The 27831-nt window shown below is 38.9% G+C and overlaps 3 protein-coding genes across 4 annotated transcripts; 2 read left to right on the plus strand and 1 right to left on the minus strand.

The window, feature by feature from the left end:
* Window positions 1–696: 696 nt before the first annotated feature.
* Window positions 697–8232, minus strand: LOC103045648 (urokinase plasminogen activator surface receptor-like). The gene is made up of 5 exons (XM_007250805.4): window positions 8063–8232; window positions 7003–7116; window positions 6741–6887; window positions 4381–4491; window positions 697–2565 (listed from the first exon to the last, which is right to left on the minus strand). The coding sequence occupies exons 1-5, from the start codon at window positions 8109–8111 to the stop codon at window positions 2363–2365; spliced, it is 624 nt and encodes a 207-aa protein (XP_007250867.3). The 5' UTR covers window positions 8112–8232; the 3' UTR covers window positions 697–2362.
* Window positions 8233–9648: 1416 nt separating this feature from the next.
* Window positions 9649–18646, plus strand: smg9 (SMG9 nonsense mediated mRNA decay factor). Its single transcript, XM_007250806.4, has 13 exons — window positions 9649–10163; window positions 11320–11394; window positions 11599–11824; window positions 12589–12686; window positions 13090–13202; window positions 13445–13556; window positions 13697–13792; window positions 14521–14606; window positions 15222–15328; window positions 15474–15581; window positions 15993–16118; window positions 16855–16999; window positions 18095–18646. Exons 1-13 carry the CDS (start codon window positions 10020–10022, stop codon window positions 18171–18173), a joined length of 1515 nt encoding a protein of 504 aa, XP_007250868.3. The 5' UTR covers window positions 9649–10019; the 3' UTR covers window positions 18174–18646.
* A 1060-nt stretch (window positions 18647–19706) lies between these two features.
* si:dkey-79d12.4 (uncharacterized) lies at window positions 19707–27256 on the plus strand. 2 transcript variants are annotated; one of them, XM_049480168.1, is made up of 4 exons: window positions 19707–20104; window positions 20270–20385; window positions 22588–25087; window positions 25118–27256. In XM_049480168.1, the coding sequence occupies exons 2-4, from the start codon at window positions 20368–20370 to the stop codon at window positions 26866–26868; spliced, it is 4269 nt and encodes a 1422-aa protein (XP_049336125.1). In that variant the 5' UTR covers window positions 19707–20104; window positions 20270–20367; the 3' UTR covers window positions 26869–27256. The 2 variants fall into 2 exon arrangements, with proteins under 2 accessions (XP_049336125.1, XP_049336124.1); XM_049480167.1 differs by having other exon boundaries at window positions 22588–27256.
* The last annotated feature ends 575 nt before the right edge of the window (window positions 27257–27831 follow it).

Here is a 27831-nt window from a genome sequence, read left to right on the forward strand (position 1 = left end):
CATATCCATCATGCTGGTAGTCATAAGAAGAAGAGTAAATAGGGGCCATGAAGGGATGCACATGGTCAGCAACAGCATTTAAACAGACTGTGGAATTCAGGCAATGATTTATTACACTTTATTAAAAATCGAGATTTGTCAGACCAGGCTACGTTACCCCAGTCTTCAACTGTTCTGATGCAACCTTAGCTTTCTGTTATTTGGCTTTCTTGCTGTTGTAATCTATGTGCCAAAAGCACATGTAGGTATTCCTAATAAACTTTTCTGTTTTCCTTATATCTATCTATTTGGCATGTATCAAGATGCCCAAAAAGAGTGACCAGCCTGGCCCTCTATGATCCATTCCTGCCACACTTTAAACTGCCTGGACTCATTCATAACTGAGAACCTGTTCCTGCGTTAGCTATAGCCACATGCTAATCTATCTGTACAGTTTATTTTTGTACAGTTGTTTTTTGTATAGATATTTTTGTTATATTATTTGTTTGCGCTATGCGGGTCGACCAGAGGAGGACGGGTTCCTCTTATTGAGCCTTGGTTCCTCCCAAGGTTTCTTCCTCTTGGCATAAGGGAGTTTTTCCTTTACGGTACTCATATCCATCATGCTGGTAGTCATAAGAAGAAGAGTAAATAGGGGCCATGAAGGGATGCACATGGTCAGCAACAGTATTTAAACAGACTGTGAAATTCAGGCAATGATTTATTACACTTTATTAGAAATTGAGATTTGTCAGACCAGGCTACGTTACCCCAGTCTTCAACTGTTCTGATGCAACCTTAGCTTTCTGTTATTTGGCTTTCTTGCTGTTGTAACATACCTGCCAAAAGCACATGTAGGTGTTCCTAATAAACTGCTCAATTTGTGTATGTAAGTAAACTCGTATTTGACTGGCTTCTTCTTTATACTTATATTTAGTCGCCTTCAAAAAGCAGTTGAAATTGTTATGATATAGCTCCTCAAAGGCTGGATATTTGCTGATTTTTCTCAGATTTATTAGATACATTAAATACAGTGTAAGCTCACATATAGAGTTTATATATATTATATATTGTATTACATTTATTATGTCATAGTGCACTACAATATTGCACAACACAACCTAAGATCCTGTTTTGTGTCTCTGCCCTTAAACTATCCATTTTATTACAGTTACTGGCAGTTACTATTACACTATACAGTAGAAAGGATTTAATGCTTGATATCTTGTTTATTTTATGAATTAATTAATCTAATTCTTTTTTAAATAGTATTGATTACATTTGTTATCAGCAAAACATGATGAGACTGATATAATTTTGTCTTTTGAAATGCAGAAATGTACCCTGAGTTGCCAGTTTATTAGTTTCACTGATTTACGGTACATCAATTTTCTGTACTACTTTGGTTACAGACTTTTGTAATAGTCATCATTGCTGTAATCCATTTAACTACTTCTATTGCAGGTCTTACATTAAATTATTTACATAACCCCCTTCTTAATCGTCTATTTTCTTCTCTCACCGCATGTCTAGAGCTAGCTCCTGTTGTTTGCGTAAAGCTCCACTAGGTAGGATTGAGATTTTGTGCTCGTGGGCTCCCCCTACAGTTGTAGAGTGTAATAAATGTTTCAGGCGGATTAGTTTCTCTTTCTCGTTTTCTGGCTTTCACAGACATATTCGGTCTCTTTCCAGCTTCTGCCAGAGTGTCTGTATGTTAGTTTGTAAAGAATGAACCAGTAGTCCTTGTAGAACTGTTAGAACTAAAGGTCGGAAAGCAGGTCGCAGTTCTCGCGAGCGTTGGTCGCGGCCGCCTCGGAAAACTTACAGAGTCTGGTTTGAGCTCAGAGGAGCTCCGGCACAGACACGAGAGAGACGCTATTCCAACCATTACATCTCAATGCAGCGCTGCAGTGAGTTTCTAGCTGTAATTTTGCTTCTTTAAAAAGATCAAAAATCAAAGAAATCCTACCTAGTGCTGCTTTAATAGTGGTGAAAGTCCAATTATGGTTGGGTGCTGGTGCCTGCCTTCCCTGGACCACAATCCTGACACAATCATCCAAACTGGATGGCCGCTCATCAGCTGAAACTTAATTCCAGCAAGACTGACCTACTATCCATCCCAATCTCACCATTTCCTTCGAGAAATCACAGATCATTCCATTGGCAAAATGGACTTAGGTCACTTATTGGCTGGTACCTGCTTTCCACTTACTTTGACGGTGAACCGAATGAACTGGCAACTCAGAGTACAAAAGGATGTATATAGACTTTACATTTTAATCCAATAAATTTAGCTTCCCAAACATTTTTACACGGTTTTGGAGCTCCAGAACTTTGTAAAATATTAGAATGGTAAAATTGAAAAGCACAATAGGTGCAGATTTCAGTGGAGAGTAATAAATGCAAGCAAAAGCCCCAGAAGAAGGAAGTTCTGTGTGTAGATTGTAGCACCATTACACAGGTTTCCCGTGCAACAGCTCAAGCCAACCACAGTACTTGACTGGGCCAGCTGAGCAGATAAATCTCCCATGCAGAAACTCTTAGTGGCACATCCCTTCATCATCAGCTTCTGCCCTTCAACACCAACTGCAGGCAGCAAAAGAGAAAAACCTCAAAAACTGAATCTTCAAACTCTGATTAAAGATAAACTTGCTGACAAAATGAAATAAAAAATAGCTTTTAATTCTATTAATGGTTTTGTGTGAATTTTGTAATATTTTGCCTTATACATTAGACAAAAAGTTCTATTTCAAACCTCTTAAAGAAGAAATCTGGTGTGAAATGGACTTGGGTTGTAATGAAATATGATAATACGTACAAAACTTTGTCCAATAGCCCACCTCCATTCTTCCCCAGCATTTCCAAATACAGTGCTTTTAGCCAATGCTCCCAACAGGCTTACACTGCTAGTGATAGGAGCATAGTGTGCCAATGCAAAGAAATTACTATTTTTACACACTATTTACAAGCTCTAATTAGCTCCACACTTCGTTTGTAGAACTCTGAGGGCCCTGACATTAAAAATAAGGCCCTAAGAACTTTAAAAAATAAACAGAAAGTTTATTAAAAACACTGTTTATTCACACAGTACCTTGATTTAGCTCTCAGGCTCTTCTATTTTAAAAATCAAGTCCCAGTAATATGAGTAACAAATAGGTAGGATAGGGGAACAGACAACTACCTGTACACATTGTGCTTGGGAGGACATGCCCCAATATGTGGCCAACATCAGGTCAGAACCCTTGCAGAGTTGCTCAGTAGACCCCGTTCAATGACAATGGAACAGTATACCACCTTCTGAAATGCCAGTCTAATTATGCACAGATCCTAGACGCAGTAGGCCTATGAAAACCATGTCTAAAGTGCTGCCAAGAGGTCCATGGTTAAATCTATGTTTAGGAGACCCCTGGGTCAAATCCCTGTTATGTAGCTTGCTGATCAGTACTACATGTGCACTCTCAAAGTTCTCAGTGCCTCGTTTTAAATGTCAGGGCCCTCAGAATTCTACTAATCCTTTGTCACACCAAGTGTAATGCTACTTTGAGCTTGTTAATGGTGTAAAAATAACGATTCTTTGCAGGAAACATGAGCTAACACTATGCCCTTTTGGGTGTTTGTATAGACCCCTGCCCCTCAATAGCTCTATTTGGCATCCCACTGAACTACCTAAAGTTGTAAATTGACTGTAAATTAAATTTATTGTCCTTTTAATCTTTAATAGCCGAAAAAAGGTTTACTTTTACACTGGACAACCTCATGTGGTTATCTGACTTAATGTCTTTTCTGAAATTGGAAAAAAATAAATTTACCCTAAGAGTTTAAACTCACAAATTTTCCCGAACTTGGCAACCTCTTCTTCACTATTTTAACCAATTACCACATTTGTCCATATTTATTTATTTTAGTCATTTTATTTTCTATTTACATTTGCATGTTTTACATTTTATTTCATTGTCTTTGCCTAAAAATGCTACTTATTTTCTCTCCTTTTTTTGTTTTCTCGTTAGACCAGCATGGGTGGAAAAGGGGGTTGCAGAAAATGTTGTTTATTGAAAATGGATGTTAACATTGCCTTTGTTTTATATGTACTGTAACTTAATATAATGTCCATTAAAAACATATATTAAACAAAAGGAAAACACTATGCCCCTATCACTAGCATTTTAAGCCTGTTGGGAGCATCGGCTAAAAGCTCTGTATTTCTTAATGCTTGGGGAGAACAAGGGTGGGCTATTCAACAAAACGTTTGTACTCGTTATCGTGTTTTAATACACAGTTTTAATACACACCATTTTAATACACACAGTTTTAATACACACAGTTGCACAGAAGTGAAGGTACTTATTAAAAAGTAGTAATAATACTATTGGATGCATCATTTGTGTTTAGACCTTTTCCTACCTGCTGATTTGATGCAGTGGTCTTCTTCATCCACACAGTCCAGGGTTGATGAGCAGTCTTCTCCATTGCAGGTGTAACACTGAAGGCCGTTTGGAGTGTTGCTTGTTGCTTCTGTAAAACAACATCAGGGTTAGAACCCTTGCAGAGTTGCTCAGTAGACCCTGTTTTAAGAACTGGAACAGTATACCACATTCTGAAATGGCAATTCAGTTATGCACAGAGCTTAGAAGCAGTAGGTCTATAAAAACGATGGCTAAAATGAGTCTAAATTTGACATAGAAACGATGTCCACAATGACTTCATTTTGACTAGCATTAGCCCTTATCCAGAGGTCCTGAAGACATTAGAAAAAATACATCATCAGGCGTCACAGTCTGCACCTTCAGGGGACCAAAACTGGACGTGCAAAAAATGACCTAGAAAAGATGTAGTTTAAGCATGTATTTGCACAGTGGGTGGCCATGTATTAATTTATAAGGTCGTCACCAGCGGGTTTCTGTATCAGTTTCTTGCTCTCAGCCTGTAATCATACACTGGCTGTAACAAAGCATTGCTCAAACGGGCTTCTGTTTGTCCTGCTTGCTAACTTTTTGAAAGAAATGTAACATAAGAAAGGTAAAGGGCAAATATTAACCACGTAAGCTGTTCATATTGCTTGCAGTTTAGGTGGAGCAAGCATGTGTAAAGCATTTTAATGTAAAATTGCTTCATTTTGCCGAATTAAATACAAGTAACAAAGTAAACGAGTAACAAAAATATGAACACCACACAAGGGTTAAAATATTGTACATATTTAAGTAAGAACCATATAAGGCATTGTAGCTGCACACCAAAATATATTATTGCCATTGGTTGATGAGATGGTGCACGTCACTATTTGAGTGAGCCAAGTCTCAAGACTTAATACGATAATATTAAAGAAAATCAAGGTTTGTTTTATCTGAATGCAGGACGAGAAAAGACTTTCCATCCTAACCACGATCAAGAAGACACGACTGCAACTCCACTCGAGCAGAGTTTATCCCTACTCTGGAAATTTGTCTGCGACTGTGAAATCGCTTAAAAATTGTTAGCTGTAAGGTCAGCATTAAATCGATTGACACCACGTATTATTACCATGTCCCTTTAAGTAGTGAAATAATGTGTATATATAGTGTTAATTGTGTATATTCTATATGTTGGTTGTATATATTGTGGTTTACAACTGAGAGGTACGGTGGCCGAGAAAGCCCAATGCAGTGCAAATTGAAAAGCGCTGCAAAAGCACAAAACACATCCATCAAAATTACAACACAGGCGCAGCAACTAGAAAAACGTGCTGCAACTAGAAAAACGCGCTGCAAATAGAAAAACGCGCTGCAACTAGAAAAACGCGCTGCAACTAGAAAAACGCGCTGCAACTAGAAAAAACGCGCTGCAAATAGAAAAACGCGCTGCAAATAGAAAAACGCGCTGCAACTAGAAAAACGCACTGCAACTAGAAAAACGCACTGCAACTAGAAAAACGCGCTGCAACTAGAAAAACGTGCTGCAACTAGAAAAAACGCGCTGCAAATAGAAAAACGCGCTGCAAATAGAAAAACGCGCTGCAACTAGAAAAACGCACTGCAACTAGAAAAAACGCGCTGCAAATAGAAAAACGCGCTGCAACTAGAAAAACGCACTGCAACTAGAAAAAACGCGCTGCAAATAGAAAAACGCGCTGCAACTAGAAAAACGCGCTGCAAATAGAAAAACGCACTGCAAATAGAAAAACGCGCTGCAAATAGAACCACAACACAACGGAAGTGAGTCACAACACAACGGAATTTTCCCGGGGGACCTTAAAAGATGCTGTACCAGCTAAGCTGCGTCTTCAGTAACGTCTCGGACTTCACTATGTGTACAAAGGACAATAAGTGGCAAACAAGGCGTTTTGTGAAGCAGAACTTTTAATAATATGCACACAACCGTGGTAATCACAGGTAATAAACATAACTTACTTTTCAGAAGCTTGTTTGCCACTTATGGTCCTTTGTATACAGCTGGTACAGCTCCTTTACGGTCCCCCGGGAAAATTCCGTTGTGTTGTGACTCACTTCCGTTGTGTTGTGGTTCTATTTGCAGCGCGTTTTTCTTTTTGCTGCGCGTTTTTCTATTTGCAGCGCGTTTTTCTAGTTGCTGCGCCTGTGTTGTAATTTTGATGGATGTGTTTTGTGCTTTTGCAGCGCTTTTCAATTTGCACTGCGTTGGGCTTTCTCGGCCACCGTAGAGAGGGACTTTGCACCTACATTTTCACTTACCTGTGCTTATGTGATGTAAATGTGATCAATTTACCTGATTCTGTTAAATTAAATGTAGTGTTTTTGAAGAGTGTGTACCTGGTTTTCTCTGGGCATTGCAGAGATCTGTGTTGCAGCACTGGTTGCTAATTGTTGTCTTGGTGATTCCAAAGTTCACAGACGCTGTTACACAATGCTGAGCCAAGGAGCAGTTCTTCATCACCATGTTCACCAGTACAGTGCTGCCTGCAGCCAACAAGTACAGAAAAACAATTCAGAGATCACATAATTTAAAAAAGAATACGAGCTTATTATTTATGTTATTATACAGATTATGAAAAAAGACACTGTCCTGTCTTACCCATGTAGGCTGTGGTTTTCATGTTGCCGCACTGACCAGTTGGACAGTTCACTTTTTGGTCAGTGCACTGCACTGAGGTCTCGGGTATACACTGATAGCAGGTCAGGGAAAGCACTGAAATTAAATAAATTAACATAAATTGACCCACAAAAAAGGTTTATGATTGTTTCAGGAAATATCAGAATACTAGCAAACCAAAGAAACTTAGATTTGCTGTATTATTTTAGTTTAACTGTTTGTTTTCCAGGTGTAATCATTATCTTACCCTCATCCAAATAATAAAAAAAGAAAGAAAATTAAGATGCCAGATCTACTTTTTGATATACAGCTTCCAGAAATACTATTGGACTCCAGAGAACATCCATAATTAGGACTGTCATGATAAATTATCATCAAAGTTATCATTAATTAAGTTATCGTATAATATATATAGATAGGACCTCGCCCAATTAAAAACCTCTGGAATATAATTAAGAGGAAGATGGATGATCACAAGCCATCAAACCAAACTGAACTGCTTCAATTTCTGCACCAGGAGTAAAGCAGCATAACGTTATCCAAAAGCAGTGTGTAAGACTGGTGGAGGAGAACATGATGCCAAGATGCATGAAAACTGTGATAAAAAAACAGAGATATTCCAACAAATATTGATTTCTGAACTCTTAAAACTTTATGAATATGAACTTGTTTTATTTGCATTTTTTGAGGTCTGAAAGATCTGCATCTTTTTTGTTATTTCAGCCATTTTTTTATTTTTCTTTCTGCAAATAAATGCTTTAAAAGACAATATTCTTTTTTTTTGGAATTTGATATGAAAGGAGAAATATTGTCTGTAGTTTACAGAATAAAACAATAATGTTCATTTTATTCAAACATAAACCTGTACATAGCAAAATCAGAGAAACTGATTCAGAAACTGAGGTGGTCTCTTCATTTTTTTCCAGAGCTGTATATCTTTAAATTAATGCAACCATTCCATCACCAGCTATGATAAAAGCTATAATAAAAGTGTTTTATTAAAAAAGTAAGTTTAATTAAAAAAAAGAATAGCTATAAATACCTTCGCAGGAAAGTGCACTGATGAGGATGAGGAGGGCGGACTGGATCATCTTGATTTCAGCTGAGAATGAGGAGAGCTGGGAGGGTACAGAGAGAAGTGAAGGTGATGAAACTGATACAGAGAAATATATACCTAAAAAAGGGGAAGACACCACCGGCCTGCTTTGTAACTTTATCCAGATGCTTCATTCTCCACCCTCATGATGACACACATCTCAACAGGGTACTCTATACATGCCCCCACCCTCCTGTGGATTAAGAGCAGTGTCTATTTACTTTAAAGATGTAATTTGCAAAGACTCTGAAAGACCTGTCTTTTTAATCCAGGGATTTGACTAATTATGTTTAACCTTCAGTAGAATTTATCAGTCTGTGGCGTACTGTTATTCTGTTCAGAGATACCCACACTAACCTACATTATATACTGAACAGAAGGAAACCTGTCCTGCATCCTCACCTGCAAATATCAGCATCAGAAATATGCAAATCAAGTAAATGTACCTGTACATCTGAGTACAGGTAACGAAATATGTTTAAACCAACGTGGTTCAACATGGAACAACAATACAATAGACAACATAAAGTGCAAATGTGTAACAAAAGTGCACCATAGTACTACAACTCTACAATGAATTAATACAATAAATACAGCAGGCAAGACAATTGAGCAGACAGGCCAGTGCAGTACAGTACAATGAAACATTCTGTAACATATAGGACATATATGATCACAGCAGTTACTGAGGTAAAAAGTTCTTATATTATAGTTCTTATAAAAAGAGCAGCAAATATTGCTTTTAGGAACAGAGACAGTTCAGTGGGGGGTTCAGTTCAGTCTCTGTGTGTTGAGGAGTCTGACTGCCTGGTGGATGAAGCTGTTGCAGGGTCTGGTAATGGAGGCAGAAACTTATAAAAATATAAACAAGCCAGAGGCAAAAATAATAAAGTTCAGAGTATGTAAGATAGCAGAACTAAAAGCCTTTTGCGAGGAAGAATGGGTCAAAATTCACTTAGATAAGAACTGTAAGACTAGCTGCTATATAAAAAGTGTTATGAAAAGTGCTGGGTGCCCAAACTTTTGCTGTTTTGTTATTTTGAACCATAAAAGATGGATGAATTTATTGTTGATGTATTGATTTTTTTATGTATTTATTTATTTCATTTTTAATATAATGTTACATGACATATGTACATCCAATACAATGAGTGGGTCATTATTAAAAACATGCATACGTGCAAGTATATTTGACTGTTTATATTCTTACTATATTCTTACATTTGTGTTTATATACTTATGTTTTCTTGCTCTAAAACATGTCAAAATGTAAACGTAAGTTTGCTATATCCACAGGTACTACAAAGCTAAGTTACCAATTGGTCTTATATAATATCCAAATTTTCAGAGACACTGATTTGTGGGTTTTTATTGGCAATTAACAATAATAAACGCTTAAAATAGATCACTCTGTGTGAAATACATTCATATATGAGCTTTCCTTTTATAATTAAATTACTAAAATAATGTAATAGCTGTGGCTGTACAGCTGTGGGAACCAAACATTCGCCCTTCTTCGGGTTCCACCCGGATCGGGGACACGTAGCTAGGCAACGTTAGCACGGAAGAGCAGAGTGTGCTAGTTAGCTAACTAGCTAAACTAAGCAGTGTTATCTGTGCTTGGCGTACTGTAAATGTTTAATTTTTAGTTTTTTACATTAGTTTAGAGTGTATATATCAGAATACCGACCAGAAAACATTTTTATATATGTGATATTTGTGTGTAGTGGTGATTGGAACTGATTATGGGGCGTAGCTAGTTAGCTACCTACCTAGCAAGCTAAGCTATGCTATGCCAACTGTATTCTAACTGTATTTTAGTTATTTAGAGTTAGCTTATCTTAGCATTAGCTTTTCGTTTATCCTCAGTACTGCACGGTTAAGTACAAGCGTTAGGTTGAAAATGTCGGAGTCTGGACACAGCCAGCCCGGGCTGTACGGACAGGGCCGGAGGAGGCGGCGGCGGAGAGACAGGGAACCCGGGCCGCCCGGCCAGAACCTCTCTGGGCCGAGCCGAGACCGGGATTTTGGTCCTCGGGAGCGGCGGGTGAGCCTCTCAACTCCCCCTGTCATTCGAGTTAACACTGCTGGGGTTGGACCATTATTTTCCCTTGGTTTATTGGGACAAACGTGACTTCTATACAGTCATAAATATCATCAACACACTGGATATTTAGTTAGATAGATTAGAGTTAAAGGAGAAATCCGGTGTGCAATGGACTTGGGTTGTAGTAAAACATGATAATAAGTAGAAACTTCTGCCAAATAGCCCACCTTCCTTCACCCACAGCATTAGAAAATACAGAGCTTTTAGCTGAAGCTCACAACAGCTTTACAATGCTATCGGTAGGGGCATATAGTTATCCATGTTTTTACCCAGTTTTACCCTATTAAAGGAGAAATCTGGTGTGAAATTGACTTTGAGTGTAGTAAAACAATGATAAAGAGTACTAGCCCATCTACTTCAATAGCCCACCCCCCTCCTGCAGCTTTCCAAGATCCAACAATTTTATTCTGTGTGTCCAAACACCCTTTAGACTGGGTGATACAGGGCGTATTCTTACCCCTGCAGATAAATCACTTTTTAATCTGTTATCCAGGCTCAAAGTAGCTTTACACCTCATTGGTAGAATCTGGAGAGCCCTGACACTAAAATGGAGGCATAAAGAACTTTAAAACTGTACAAGAAGTTTATTAAAAACTACTGTTCACAACCTGTAGCATTAGCAACATCTCCATTCTCAATGGGGTTAAGGTCTGGACTCAGTGATGGCCAATCCATGTGTGAAAATGATGATCTCATGCTCCCTGAACTCTTTCACAATTTCAGCCCCATGAATCCTTGCATTGTCATCTTGAAATATAGCCGTGCCATCAGGGAAGAAAAAATCCTTTGATTGAATAACTTGGTCTATATTCAGTATATTCAGGTAGTCAGCACTTACTGTTGCTGAACCTAAACCTGCAGACCAACTGCAGCATCAACCACACATCATTTACTTACTTAAATCCAGGTGGAGACTTTTTTTTGACCAGGCAGTGTATGTGTTAAGGGTGCGTCTAGTGCTTTAGATCAAAACGAAACTGAATGTGCAAGACTCATGGGATTTGTTGTACTAATTTAACTCTGACCGGTGTTTGCACTTGTTCTACCCAGCAGTAATCATGTAAACACTGTTAACATTTTTGTCCCCTGTTTTTAGGATGGAAGTGAAGAGCCCCCTGGTCCGCTCCTCCAGAAAACCCCTATCATTCTAGCCAAGCCTCCCGGAGAGAGGGTGAGCCCCTGTTAGTGTTGATCATGTGTTAATTTAAGCAGCGGTGCAAGATGAGTTTCTTTGTCTGTTTTGATATCATAATTTGTTTGTTAGCAAAATTCTATTGAACTTTTTTGAAATAAAAAAAAATCACTATTTACAGCCAGTTCCACTGGTAACAGTGTCAATTTAAGTGTTTTGAGAAAATGTCCTTTTCTCTTTCAGTCAAAGCAGAATGCTCCAGTTGGTGGTACCCCTTTGGAGAAGCCTATCATGCTTATGAAACCTAGAGAAGAAGGAGGGAAATCTGTTGCTGCCCCTGAAACTGCACCTCCAGCATCTGGGCCTGGAGTTGCAAAGCTGGAGAGGGAAGGCCAGCGCCCAACGCAGCCAGTCTACCAAATTCAGAACCGGGGCATGGGCTCTGCTGCTTCTACTGGGGCTGTTGACCGTGAGTTTTACCACAGACATACAGTCCACTCATCTTTTGACAGCTTGTTTAAATCTCCATTTGGATTGGTTAGATGAAAAAATAAGTGTCTAAAATGACATAAAATGTAAATAGCATTGATGATAGCTGTAATTATTGTGTTTTCAGTCAGAGACACCAAAATTAGACCAGCAAGGCTTTTACTGTTTGTGTGAGTCAGAAAACTCCTTATTGGTATTATCTAGACCTGTTTTGTTTTTTTTGCTAAGAGTGTAGTTATTAAGTTTCTGCACTGAGGATTGCACTATATTTGTGAAGTGAATTAAGCCATTGAATTAAGTGAATTAAGTGACTGGAGGTGTTCCCTTGTATATTTATTGCAAAATATTTTCCAGATATACTACTTTCTGTAGTCTGTGAAACTCTTAAAATGTTATTTTGTTATTCTTGTTATTTTTGTTATTATTTTGGTTCTGTATGGAACCATGACCTTTTAAAACACCCTTTGGATTCCTAAGTTGGTATTGCATGGGAATTGTTATTATGTTGTTATGATTAGAATTTCTGGCTTCCTGTATTTTTTTTTCAATAAACTAGCTTTTTAAAAATGGGTCAGTGTAAATCCTTGAGCATCTTTTCTGCAGTACAAAGGTTTTTTTTTTAAATGATATCTGTGAATACTTTTGCTAGTTTTCCACACCTTTTCCACTTTCCACTCAGTGCTTTTGAGTGTCACTGAATTGAATTGATTTTCTAAAGCAAGTATCATTACTGTTTGTCAACAGCTGTGATTGGCCAGACCAAGCTTCTCCCACCTGAGAAGATGAAGCACAGTATCAAGCTGGTGGATGAACAGATGAACTGGTGTGACAGTGCTATGGAGGTAAGTGTCTCTTATAACACTGTTCAGCACTGACTTATGTGTGATCAAATGGAACATATATGATATACATATGCCTAAACTGGTTCTCGGATCCGGGACACCCATTATTGCTGCATTATGTCAATCTTATTCTTAAAGAAAGCTGCAAATTTCCATTCTAGTAAAGCAAAAAAAGTCCTAACCAGCCTGGCACCTGACAAAGTTGATGTAAAATTGACCTGAATATTGTCCAAAACAGACATCAATACAGGGCATTTTAAATGAAGTTAATAAAGACCAGGATATTGGATTTTTTCACAGTGCAGGTCTCTGTAACTCCGTATCGCTTAGTGGTTGCTTTGCTATTCCTGTTTTTGAGATTGTGTTTTTGTTAAGTTTGTCTCTTTGCCTGTCTTTATCTCAGTACCTGCGTGACCAGACAGACATGCTGGTTGTAGGAGTCATAGGACTGCAGGGGACAGGAAAGTCCACAATCATGTCTTTCCTCTCAGCTAACACACCTGAAGAGGACCAGAGGTATTCTTTATATTATTATATTGTTCTTAATGGCATTTTCCCCCTTACATTACTTTTTATTTTTATGATGATATTTTTTAAATGGGACTTCACAAGGTGTGGTAAATCAAACTGTTACAAAAAATCCTCAATCTTTCCTGCATAAGGATAAACAACCAAATAATAAACCTAATTTAAAGATCATTTCAAAGTCATGCTCATTATGTTCAATCTCTAACCACACTGTTTTCTGCATTATACAGATCATATGTGTTTAGAGCTCAAACCCAAGAGATCAAAGAGCGAGGAGGCAACCAGAGCTGTGGGATTGACTTCTACATCACGCAGGAGAGAGTCATTTTCCTGGACACGCAGGTTAGACAGTAGTTCTTGGGTTTGCAGGTTCTTAGAATCTGTGACTTCTCATGTCACTACAGTATAATGTACTTTTTCTAGCCTTGTTTTGTATATTTTTTCTGTTATTACAGTGTATTTTGTTTCTGTGTTTGTTTCAGCCGATTCTAAGCCCCTCCATCTTGGATCATCTCATTAATAATGACCGCAAGCTGCCCCCTGAATATAACCTTCCACACACATATGTAGAGATGCAGGTGAGTGTGTGTTTAAAAACTATATTACTAACTAACTTATATTTTAATAATTTCCAGTGCTGTTGCCTTTGAGCCTGTTATAAACTTGTTCTTACTCTTTAAACTAACTTTGTTTTTCTATAAACCGCATTTTAAGCGAGAGTAGTAAGGAACAAGTGTGTTGCCATGTTTTACTTTTAGTTTATCAAGAAGGGGGGTTAATCTACACAGATTTGGATGAGTAAAGAGCTTCCGTTTATTTACAGTAACCTTAGATTTCCAATATTTTCAATTGCGCTGTTAGCAGCAGTGCTAGCCTTGGTTAGCAGTCCTTACCGCTTGTAAATGGCACCCAACAGCACTACACACTGAGGAACCCTGAGTGTTCCAGTAAGCCAGAGCGCTATCAGCTATCGGTTTGTCCCATGTAGCTTGTTTTAACACAGTAAACATGCAGACTACAGTCCAGTATACTCGCCTCTGAACAGTGAAATAACTAGCGGCTACTGCTAATACTAAAATACAGAAACTCCTGTATAACGCTGTACTTCAGTGCACCACATTATAAGGCGCACTAACAATTTTTGTGAATATTAAAGGATTTTAAGTGCGCCTTTTAGTATGAAAAATAAAAGTTAAAATGTTTATTTTCAGAATTTTTTTTTTCTATATTTAATGAATGTGCCATGTTTAAACGCATGTTTCCAACTATGCATTGTTTTGTTTTCTGTTTTGTTTTGTCTCTTTAGTCCCTGCAGATAGCTGCCTTTCTCTTCACTGTGTGCCATGTTGTAATAGTGGTCCAAGACTGGTTTACAGACATCAACCTGTACAGGTCAGAACGTTTTTAGATTTTAAGCATTAAATAAGTTTTGTTTAAAAAAACCCACAGATTATTATGACCAGCTGTTTACAGACGCTCTTCATCCAACCTGGCTGAGCTTGGGCTGTTTTATAAAGAAGACTGGGGAAAAACATCTCAGTCTAGATGCATAAAGCTGGTAGAGACATGCCCTAAAAGACTTGCAGCTGTAAATGCAGCGAAAGGAAGGATCTACTAAGTATTGATATGGGGTGTCTGAGTACTTTTGCACGTCACACTTGTCAGATTTTTATTTGATAAACATTTTGAAAAAACATGTATCATTTTTGTACCACTTTACTACTTTTTGTAGTACTACCTGTATTGTACTACTTTATGTGCAATCACTTAAAAACGTAATAAAATATATTTTAGTTAAATTTGTATGAATACAAATTTTAAATACAATTAATCAATTGTTAGTTTTGCTGGTAGTTTTAGACCCTCTTTTTAGTGTAAAACTGTTCTTTGCTTTAATTATTAGCTGGAACAGAAATCTGTGTTACTTCTGTAAACTGGCTTGTAGTAAATGCACTCTGACAGTTGTTCTGTTCACATTGTGAAATGTGCGTTGGTTGTATTTGTCAGGTTTCTTCAAACTGCTGAGATGCTAAAGCCCTCAACTCCATCTGCCAGTCATGACAGCACCGGATCCTCAGGGCCAGATGATGGATCTGAATACTATCCTCACCTCAGTAAGCTCATCTAAACTCAGACTGGATTCTCCTTACGTCTCATATATATACAGATTAAAATGATATTCAGATAAAAAAAATGCTCAAACATTTACATCATGTAATTGTGAGCAATATCAGGTAATAAATGTGAGCTTTTCTGCAGTCTTCTTGCAGAACAAAGCAAGAAGGGAGGAATTCTGTCCTCGAAACCTGAAGAACATGCACATGGTGGTGGACAAGCTGATGGCTCACTCTCATCTAAAATATAAAGGTTAGTTCAAGCAGTGCTTATCCAGTTTGCTGCTGTTACTATTTAAGAATGAGAAAAGCAATCATGATACTTAAAATCAATATATAGCACATTTTCTTTGAGTTGAAATCTTATAAATAAAAAAAAGCCAAGAGCTCTGAAAAAAATGATGTATGGTATAACGTTTTTTAAAACTATAAAAGAAGGAATTGATTCTAAAATGACCCTTAAAAGAGTTAACTTGTATATTAAATTGATGTACAACAGTCAAACTCTTGAATGGAAAACATTACAGCAAAATTGATAAACTAACATCCTTCAAGTATATTAAATTACACATCATTCTTTTTAAGGCGTCTAAGAAGTGAGAGAAGAACTCACACAACGGTAACCGTTAGTAAATACCTTTTTACCTGTTTTGTGCTTTTTCAGGTACATTGTCCATGCTGGACTGTAATATCTTCCCTGGACTTGAACGGGACTATCTTGGAACTGAAGTTAATCTCTTTCTTTTGCCACTGCTGGAGAACGATGGTGATGAAGCCTTGACAAGAGCAGGTCAGTAAAATGTTGTAATTGTAGTTTATGTTTTCTTCTTTTTTATAACATTTAAATGGCCAAAACATTTGTTCTTGTAAAAATCCTTACTAAATAAAAAAAAAAATCACAAAAACATGATTGAAGATGTGGCACATGTAAATTATTTGTAACACCAAGGTCCATATTTTATCAATCTATAGACGAGCCGTCAAATGCGCACTGCGCAACTTGATTTAGGGCGTGTGAGTGTGTCTTTGCTATCATAACATATTAGTATAACTATTTAGGATTCTGTTTATTCTGTGCGGCCTGCCTACATTGCCAAGATTATAATGACCATCTAACTGTTGTCAGGGTTGTATTTAGCCAGTGGCGCACATGTTTTTTTTCATTGCCAAGATAGTAATATACCAGAAATGTACTTGAACACACTTGTCCTGGTCACTCCCAGACCACCACGCCCATCAGCGTAGATATATTCGTCAGCATCTTTGCTATTTTAACAGCGCAAGGTGTGAATTAATAACAATTTTTGGTGGGGCGAGTGGGCGACAATCTGCAAAGTGTATATATATACACTATATATAAGTGTGTATATATATATATACATATATATATATATATATATATGTATATATATATATATATATTATTATTATTTTTTAAATTATTATTATTATTTTTTTTTATTATTTTTTTTTTTTATTACATGCTGTAGAATTAAAACCACAAACTGTCACTTCTTCTATTATAGGATCAGGATCTACGCCGCTTTTCTCCCTGCTGCCTGGCTACAGGGGCCACCCCAGCTTCTCTTCACTTGTGTCCAAACTCCGCAGCCAAGTTCTTGCTATGTCTCGTAATCAGCTCTCACACACCATCCTCACAGAGAAAAACTGGTATGGCAAACTACTTGACAAAAGTTCTTGCTGATTATCATGTTTCACTACGTCACTAGTCTATTTCACATGTTTATCCTTTAACCCTGGTCCTGGAGGGCCACTACCCTTCGCACCTGATTGAATTAAGCAGCCCATTATTAAGGAAAGTTGGCGTCAAAGCTGGAAAAGCACTAAAATTTGTAATGGGGGGGTAACTGTACAGAAAATTCACGGTTTACACGTTTTCAGTACGGTTGGTGGAAAAAAATAAAGAGGCTGAGCATTCTGTATTGCCTTACATTTATTAACTTTATAATAACAATGGAACTTTATTATAACCATGTTTTCTTTGTATGTTTATACAGTACGTTTACAGTAGGCTCCAAACTGAAAAAACAATGTTTGGGACCTGTCTGATTTCACATCTAGGTTGATTAAAAGCAGTGGGGATAAGTAGTTGCCGTATGTATATATATATATATATATATATATATATATATATATATATATATATATATATATATATATATATATATAGATATATAGATAAGTATATGCCAATAATGCGTTAGCATTAGCATGTTAGAAGGGTTTCCACAAACATACCCTACACCCGCTGAGCAGCGCCTGGCCCTGCTGTAGATCACAGGGAACCCATAGTATTTACACACAGTTGATTTAAAAGCAGCAGACGGGTCCTCTAGCTCCTGAGTGTCTTTAACACTCTCGGGTGTGCTGTTTCCAGTTGCCATACATACTCAGCCCCTGTGCTCAGAGCTAAACTTCTCAGTGCAGGCTATGGGCTAAGTCGGTAACAAGTTTCTAGTAGCAACAATGCTACAGCTACACTTTCCAGGTGCAAAACTTCTGTTACTTCTGCATTACGTCCATTGGTTTCACACATCTCCTATAGACTGCCTGTACTGTGCATTTCGCAATACGTTTGCGTGAACCGAAACGTGACCTTCATACCCTTATGGTTCGCAAAGAATACGCTGGGAAACGCTGTTTTGCATGATACGACAGCTGGAGTACTACATTAATCTCTGTTTGTGTTTTTAATTTGTTTGTTTCTAATGTAATGTAAGATGTGTCTGTTTTGTATCTGCCCAGGTTTCACTATGCTGCCAGGATTTGGGATGGTGTGAAGAAATCTTCTGCCCTGTCTGAATATAGTCGCTTACTGTCATAATCCAGAAATGTCTGGGAATCACAGAAAACAGGGACGTCTCTCCTTCCTGTGCTCTAAGTCTTGACCAGAGAACACTCCATGCACCACGAGAGTGAGGCTTCGATGACCAACATGTTCAACTGTCCCTTTATGAGCAGAGGTCGAGCTCAAAGGGACAACTCTGGTTGGCTGCACTTGCTGCTGAGATGCTAAGCTGTTGTTTTGTGAACAGGAAAATACAGCCAATGCGCTTTTGCTGACAGTGTTGGGTCTTTTACTGACTAAAAGTTTTTTTTTAAAGAATTTTTGAATGAGCTGAAGAATGATGCCTGAGGGAGCATCGTCAGAAATGTAAGGCATGAGCTTCAGCAGGATGAGGATGATCTCAAAGAATGATTTCAGATGCTGATCCGTGTAATGATCCTTCAGACAACTGTATGTTTCTTTCTTGTGAAAGTATTTATTTGATAATAAAAACAGCAATTCCTCCATCATGTTTGGTTCATATGCCTTTATTTTTACATGTCCATTATTGTACATATGTATAGTCCAAAAATTGTACTTTTAAAAATGTAATATTTTAAAATAACACTTTTCATATACATACACACGGTACCAGTCAAAAGTTTGGACACACCTTCATTCACATCACTCATTGTTTTTATTGTTGTCCTTTATTATACTTGAATACTGAAGTCATCCAGGCAATGAAGGAACACAATCATGTGAACCACATAGTAAACTTCAAAGTGTTAAACCAAACCCAAATACTCTGTTTAGCATTTAGGTCCTCTTTTATCTAATGGTCTTAAAATGCCAATAATATTGTTTATCTCAATCTCAATTTCAGAGACGAAATATATCGTTCTCAAAAATGTTTTATCTTGACCGGCTATTTGGATAGCTTTTTTAAAACTTTTAAAGATACAGTTTTTTACAAAATAATTATGCACCCGAGCTCCTGTATAGCTTTTACTAAGTCTACAATAGAAAATTCGTTTTAATTAGTATGAAAATAAGATTACTCATGATGGCTGTTACATAAATATGTTGTGAGAATATATATTTATATTATATTATATTTTTGGTTACAATTTAGAAAAAGGTATCGAAAAAAGTATTGTTTGGGTAACAGTATCGAAAATTTTAAAGTGATACCCGGCTCTAGTGATATTATGTTATTATTATATTAATGGCATTTAAATGGTCTTAACATGCCAGTATTATTGTGTATCATTCGCAAATGACCAATGACCAGCCTATTGGATAGCGGCCATACTCTGACTTTAAAAAATAAATAAATAAATAAATAACAAATAATTATGCATACGTGCTTCTGTAAAACTTTTTTATATAGTCTTCAATATTAAATTTATAATGTTAAAAAAATCATAAAAATAAAGACAACACACTGAATGAGGAGAAGAGGCGTGGCCTACCTTTTGAATGATTTTGTTTGCGTCCAAGCGGAACTACTGATTGCATCCTCGTGAAAACAAGACCGAATTAAGAGACGGACTCGCACATGCGCAGAAATGGGTGAGGGAATGCGGCGCATGCGCAGTAGTTGAGGGGGATGATGTGAATAAAGAGGAGCAGTAATGGGGGTTTAGGAGCTGCAGGTAAACTGAGTGTGGGACTGCAGGCAGCGGGGTTTCAGGAGCTGCTGTGAAAGGCAAAGCTGCAGCGCGCACACCTGAGCGCGTGATCAGGTAACGGGGGAAACAGCGGGCGCGCGCTTTGGTTCCGCGCGCGTGTTTCTCTCGCTGTTAAAAGTTTAAAACAGGTGGTGGGCGACTCCACGCCCTGAAGCCCACCTCCCGCAGGCTGCAGGCTGAATCCCAGCGGCTGAAAACTATTTAAACTAAACTAAACCCGGAGTTTGATTTGTGTTCTGCTGTTCTGAGCTGAGCGGAGGGACGGACGGACGGGAGCCGGGAGGAGGACACGCTGTAAGCAATGCCTGTTTTCTTCCTTTCTGCTCGAGTTTTAAAGCGTTTCTCCAGCCCTAGCGGTGTTTCAGCACCTCAGAGTCTCTAAACTCGAGTTTCCCGCCTCTCTGCTGAGCGCGAGAGTGTAAAATTCACTCTGTGTTTCTGTATATCTCTCTGTTTCAGCTGCCATGTGACCTAAACTCACTCAGTAGTGAACTGTGCTGTGCTGTGGGGAGACTGTGCCTGAGCTCAGTGCTGCTGCTGAACAGGACCTGCCCAACATGACCCAGCAGACTCAAGTGAGTGGACTTAACACAAGTTAAATCATAATAATGATTATACTGCATGCAAATGTGTAAACATTATCATTTATTTAGAATAAAACATATAATATCTTAACCCTTTCAGACCTGAATTATGTTCCTTTTATAGAAAAGTATTTAAATGTTGCTTCTGTCTGTAATGCACACAAAAAGGCACTTCTATCCTAATATAAAATCTATATTAAAATAAATCCAGTTAACTAAAATTGTAAAAAAAAAAAAAAAAGTGACTTAAATCACAGTCTGAGTTAAGGGTGCGCCATATCGTATTGTACGCAATAATATCCCCAACATTTTTGAATATTGTCAACGTCACTGTATATCATACAGTGAAATATAGTGGCATTTCACCCACCCCTAATTATCACATCAGGGTGGTACTTATTTTTTTATTTTTTATTTATTATTTTTTCGAAAAAAAAAAAAATCACACTGTTCTCATTTCCCATTATATATTTACTATAGACAGATTATATCTGTCCAATATAATTTATTTTACTTTAATCCTGGATATTTGGAGTGCATTAATAGTATTAGTATCATCACATTCTGGATCATTGACTTCTGTTACAAATCTGATAAAATTATTGTATTTTTGAATATCTCAGTTAGGTGTGGCATATAAAATCGTGCAGTGGGCGGGGCTAAGCTACTGTTTCATTGGCTGGTTTATGGTCTATTCTGATGGACAACCGGTCTCAGTTAGTGTTGTGTGGAACAAAATAATAAGAAATAAAATTAGAAACTACATGATGTCCATAGTAATTGACTTAAGGTCTGAAAGGGTTAAGGATTTAAGGAGGCTTTACTGTCATTCACATCACATGTGGTACATGAGGTGGAACAAAATTGTATTCTCACGGTCCTTATTGTTTAAATAAGAAAATAAAATGGTATAAAATGGAAGATGAGTACACAAAATGTATATAAAAGAGAAGTACGAAAAGTCTAGAGTGCAAGTTTTGCTGTAGCATCCTGGATGCTTATGAATAAAGAGCAGTAACATGGTAGCAGTAAGTGTCTCAGTGCGAGTAAAGTGTTGTTTTAAATATGAAATTGTCCTGGTTAGGATTGGGCGATTTGGCCCTAAAATAATATTACAACATTTTATGGTATTTTCGCAGTAACAATACTCTTGTCAATGTGACAAAACACGGAATAAAAAAAGTATACTCAAGAATATTCTACTGCAACAAAATAAGAATGTAATTTTATTATTGCATACAATATGATATGGCACACCCCTAACTGAGATATCAAAAAATACAAGAATTTTATCAGCTTTGTAACAGAAGTAAATGATCCAGAATGCCATGATACTCATAATAATGCACCCCAAATATCTCCATATATCCAGGATTAAAGTACAATAAATGTTACTGTACAGATATAATCTGTCTCTAGTAGATATACAATTTTTCTTTTGTTGAGAACAGCCAACCCTGATGTGATTATTAGGGGAGGATGATGTAGCACTATATTTTAGGGTATAATATCGTTCACGATATTCAAAAATGTTGGCATGGGTGGGTGGGATCCTTCCTGATGCAGGTGGCTCTTTTCCTGCATCTGGAGGTGTAGCTGGGGAGGCTAAATCCAATCCTCTTCCTCTGTGCAGCCTTTATTAATTAGGTCCACCTAGCTTATACTTTTATTTGGTGCATATATGGCACAAATAGCTCATATAAAATGATAGACAGCCTAGTAAAAAGTATGCAATATGTAATTTAATAAGGTTAAAAAAGGTAGGGCTTATATAATTTTACATATATATTTTATATATAATTGGGCTTATATAATTGGTATAATTAATTGGTTGTCAGCCATAATCAAATCAAACCATAACCAACATAAATAAACGCTTCAAATAGATCACTCTGTGTGTTATACATATATATATAATATATATAAGTTTCACATTTGTAACTAAATTGCTGAAATAAAAAAAGGAAATTTTCAATGATATAATTTTTTTTGAATGCACTAATACAGGTGTAGGGATTTCTAAATCATACCCTGTAGGTAATTAAAATTGCATGGTCGTACATGCATGACTTTCATGCATGACTCCTCCTTCTATTTATTTATTTATTTATTGAAGACCAATACTGTTCATAATTTAATCTGATTAAATTATCTGATCTGTGTTTTCGTTTTTTGATTCTCTCGTTTTTTCAGGGCACTATTACCTGGACAGTCTCAAATCATTACAGTCTCCAAGGGGATTCCAGTGAGGACGACGAATTTATCCCTGGACATGGGCTGCGTGGAAGCTGTGAAGACTGCGTGTGCTGCGTGTGCGGCGAGACCTTCACCTTCCTCAACAACCTCATTGAGCACTTCAGTGTGCACAAGGGAGAGGTGCGCTGCCACTTGTGTCAGGTGACCTTCACTCGAGCGATCTCCCTGGCCTTGCACCTGGAAAATGCCCATCCGAACTACCACCTCTACTGTGAAAGCTGCAAGATCATGTTCTGGAGCACGTGGCACATGAACCAGCACATGGGGCAGCATGTTGAAGGTAGGAAAGTCGAGCCAACTAATGAGGACATCAAACCTCTTCAGACGGAGGCACAGAAGCCTCTGTGGCTGGAGGTGGAGGTGGAGGAGGTGATGGTTAAGACCGAGGAGGTGGAAGTAAAGTGTGTGAAGGACGAAGAGGAAGAGGTTCAGTTGGGGAAGCTTCAGTGGGCAACAGAGAGCATCTCCACGACGTTCTCAAAGGAGGGTCAGCTGTCTGATCATAATTACTGTCGCGTGAAAGACAGTAATGTAATCAGTTCATGCGTTTCACGCAGTTCCAGCAGAGAACAAAATGAGAGTGATGCAAACATCAACAGTGAACCTTTACCCGTGTTTAATAATAGACCAAACACTGGAGGATCAGACTTCAACTCTGTTAATGTGCTTGAAGAGAAGGTGGAAGTTTTGGTGCTTCGCTCTTTGGCTCAAAGAGAAGAAGCATCAAAGGCAGACAGGAATGTAACATCATGTGAAGGACGGGCGCAGGAGGAGGAAATGCCCTCACTGTCTGTCTCAGTTCTACCAAAGTTGGAGCCAGAGCAGCTGGAACTAGATATAAAATTGGAGGACGACAGCGAGAACGACGTATTGGAGTGTGCGCCCGTTGAGGACGATTCAGAAAAGGCAGGTGTGGAAAACGTCGACGTCAAGGAGGAAAGTGACTCTTCACAGCGAAGTTCATTGTACTCGCCTTTGAAAGACATCAGCTCTGACACGGATTCAGCCTTTGACATGTCCACGGACTACGACAGTGACTTCTCAGACGAAGGTTCCTTAAGATTACTTCGGTCCAGGGCCGTCAAAAAGCGACGAGTTCGTTTTAACACTAATGAGGATTCCGTTAGTCCTGAAAACGCCTGTGCTGTAACAGATCCAAGAACATCAGACTGCACAGCATCGAGCTCTATAAAAATCACCGCACTTAATGACAACATCATCTTTAGCAACTACACTTGCTTGTCGTGCCTCCAGGTGTTTCCCAACCAGAAAACCTTTATGATGCATTCTTGTGGCAAGTGCAAGGTGCGTCGAACTCTAAGCAGCAGCATTACAAAGTCAAAGTCCCCAAAGGAGGATCTTCCCAAAGATCATAATTACAGTAGCCTGAACTGCGTTGTAGAGCCAGCTGTCTCAAATCAAAGACTTGCACATCACTCTCTCAGTTCCACCAGGGAACAAAGGGAGAACACTGAACCTGTAAGTGGGTTGGATAATGTTGAATCAAGCACTGATGACTCAGAGTGTGAGGAGCAAGACAACGTTGAAATTGTGGTGCTTCGCGCTATGCCTCAGACGGAAGGAGTCACCAACACAGGCAGGGTCGTACTGCAGGCAGCATATGAGAAGGTCATTAAAACACAGGTTCGTGGAGATAAACCTTCTAAAACAGAAGAACAAGAAGAAACCACTAAGTCTAACCACACAATGTCTTCAATGCCTGATTCAGTCTCCGTTAAGTTGGAGCCAGAACAGAAGGAAATTAGTATCAAAGAGGAGGACAGTGTTGAGGACAGCTTTTGGGAGTGTGCACCCATTGAAGAAGATCTAGAAAACATAAAGAAAGAGGAAAACACTGAAATCAAAGTGGAAAGTGACAACACAAACCTACACATTTCTTTACGCTCCCCTGTTGAGGATTCAAGCACAGAAACTGATGGAGCCTCTGGCGTTTCCACAGATGACAGGAGGAGTGAATCCCTGGAGGGGAGTTCCACGAGAGAACTTCAGCCCAGGATTGTCGACATAAGATCTGGCGTTTCCATGGAAGACCAGAAGAGTGACTCCCTGCAGGAAAGTTCCATGAGAGAACTTCAGCCCAGGATTGTCGACATAAGATCTGGCGTTTCCATGGAAGACAAGAAGAGTGACTCCCTGCAGGAAAGTTCTACGAGAGAATTTCACCCCAGGATTGTCGACATAAGATCTGGCGTTTCCATGGAAGACAAGAAGAGTGACTCCCTGGAGGAAAGTTCCACAAGAGAACTTCAGCCCAGGATTGTCGACATTAGATCGATTTGTACAACTAACACTTACGATAAGCAATTTGAACCGGTCAAAGCAGTTACAAAACTCACCAACTTGCCATCAAGCGGTACACTGGTAAATTCTGTAAAAGTCAGTGCAGGTTCTCAATCGGGCACATTTACAAGTGCAGGTCGGCAATCTTGCACGTCCACAAGTGCAGGTCCGCAATCGTGCAAGTCTACAAGTGCAGGTCCTCAATCGTGCACGTCTACAGTGAAACCAATCAATTCTGTAAATCCCAGTGCAGCAGCACCTAAATCCAGTTCATCTAAAGACATTCACATTTGTTATTCCTGTGGTCTTCTCAAAGTTCCCTGCGCCTGTTTGAGCAGGCAGAAGACCTGCTACATATGTCGTGAAGTGTGTGATAGCGAACAGTTGCTGCTGAAACACCAGTCTGAGAAGCACCCCTTAACCAAATACGTCTGCTCCACATGCGTCCAGGTGTTTCCCAACCAGAACAGTTTTGCAATGCACGCTTGCTGCCAGCTCAAGTTGCCTGCGCTCCCAAATGCGACTCCCGCAAAGACTACTAAAAGCAATGTTAAAAATCCACCTACAATGTATGTGAAATTTATACGACCGCCCGCTGTTCCGGGGTCTTCAAACCAACCCCTCAACAATGGTGGCAGTCAGACTAGCACCTCTGTTCCCTCCGCTTTTAACTTCATCGTCTCCAACAACGTCATCAAGATCGTTGATGCGTCTCAGAATCTGCTGCCCAACAATCCGTGCCCTACCCAAACAGTGCCTGTGCCATCAACACCATCAACACCAAACAACGCTGGCCGCAATGTGGCGAGTGTAGCCTTAAATGGAGGGCAGGCCTCAGTGAATCCTTTGTCTACGGTGACTTGGACAAAATCAGGGCAGATGCAGGTGATCATCCCATCTGCCTCGCCAGCCGGCACAAAACCGAATCAAACTGAGATTGTTTTCCAAGGTGGCGTCCCATCCCAAGTTCAGCAGGTTCTTGCTGCTAATTCTGTTGTCCCTGAGACTCTGGTTTCTGGGAGCTCAGCCCAAGGATGTAATCAGTCCAAAGTTGCTCTTCGTATCCCTTCTTATCCTTCAAATTCCAATAAAGTTAGTGTATCCTTCTCGCCTACTCCCGTCCAGTTTCCTACACCCACTTTTGTCTCGGCCGGTAGGGTGAGGACACTACCTTCCACAAGCCACAAACTTCCAGGACTTGTTAGACCATTTGTGGTCCCTTTACCTAAACCTTCTTCTGCTTCTGCTCCTCTACCTCCTCCTGCTCTTGCCCCTCCTCCTGTCAGAAGTTCAGCATCCCCTCCAACCCAAAAAGCAGCCCTTCTTCAACCCAGCATTATTAACCATCTAGATCCTTGCACCCCATCCATTTCCCCAGACCAGTCTTCCCCACTTTCCCAGGACTCTCTGAGCATAGTCACCATGTTTGTGAATCAAAGCCAGGATCTCGCTCTTCATAAGCGGATGCGTCAGAATTGGCGCTCCAAGACCATGTTCCACTGCCGGCACTGCGGCATCATCGCCCGGCAGCCCTCGCTGGGCATCCGGCACAGGTACCAGCACCGCGGGCCACGTTTGCACAAATGCCAGTGCGGCAGGACTTTCGAGCAGCGGCTGCATTTACTGCGGCACCAGGTGCAGCACGCCGAGGCCGTGCGCTATGTGTGCGCCGCTTGCGGACAGACGTTCCACGGAACCCATCAGTTGGCCTGCCACAAGCACAAGGTGCGCCTAAAATCCGTGCAGTCCAACACGAAAAAGCTCGTGAGGCGGGACTGCAGGAACTTGTTTAGCTGCGACTGCGGGCAGGGCTTCTCAAGGTCGTCTGCTCTACTGTGGCACATGCTTAAAAACTCGAAATCATGCAAACGCTCAAAAAAAGGCTCCCTGGCGTCTGATTTAGCCAAGAACAGCTAACATGAAGACATGAAGAACATAGTGAAAGATTAAAAGATAAAGAGGTTTATAATTATTTTTTTTTTATCACGTTGGTGGTGGGTCTGATTTGTGTAGTGTTCCTAACAACATTTAAAACATTAAAACTTGTTCTTTTTTTTATATAAATCCTGGTCCTGGCATCCCCTCTGCTTTGCACATTTTTGAGGTTTCCCTGCCTTTAAGAGAGCTTGTTAAGTAAGTGATTGATTAGTTAAATCAGATGTGTTGTAAACAGGTAGACAACTAATAATGTGTGCAGGGTTAAGAGGCACATTGCTGGGTTTAAGAAACACTACCGTAGTAAAGAAATAATTCTGAATATTCTGGTTAAAGCAGCCACTAAATTATATAAAAAAGTCTTCTTTAATGTTTGTGTAAACTTTTCTTAACTGGTTTTAGGAAGGGAGAGAATGCTGGGTATTTTCCATTGGTTATATATTGGTGATATTGGTGATGTGGTTAATCTAGAAATCTTGACAGGGTTGCTCCAAAAACATCACAATCCTGTAGGACAACCTTCTAATTTCTCAATAATAAAAAAAAAACCTATACTGTTAACTAGGCCTGTCACGATAAGATTTATTTTGTGGGCGATGTATTGTTCCAAAAATTATTGTGACAAACAATACTATTGTCATTTTAAGATCATTTAAATGCCACAGACATAATGATGATAGGATAGCGTAACAAAGCAATTAAGCCCTTTTAAACACAACAGCATTTGTTGTTAATCATAGATTGTGAGTTATATACTTTTCTTCTTCATTTACTGCAGTCAATTCACACTGTGTGGATGGAGTTGCAGTTATTGAAACATTGGTCTGGTATTGTATTAAAAAAATTGTAATAAAAAAAAAATACTGTTGTTTATTGTTGTAGTGCATCTCAAAAAATGCAAAAATCATTAAAAAGTTAGATTATTTCAGTAATTCAGTTCAAAAT

The sequence above is a fragment of the Astyanax mexicanus genome, chromosome 6, assembly GCF_023375975.1.
Source record: "Astyanax mexicanus isolate ESR-SI-001 chromosome 6, AstMex3_surface, whole genome shotgun sequence".
Taxonomy (NCBI): Eukaryota; Metazoa; Chordata; class Actinopteri; order Characiformes; family Acestrorhamphidae; genus Astyanax; species Astyanax mexicanus.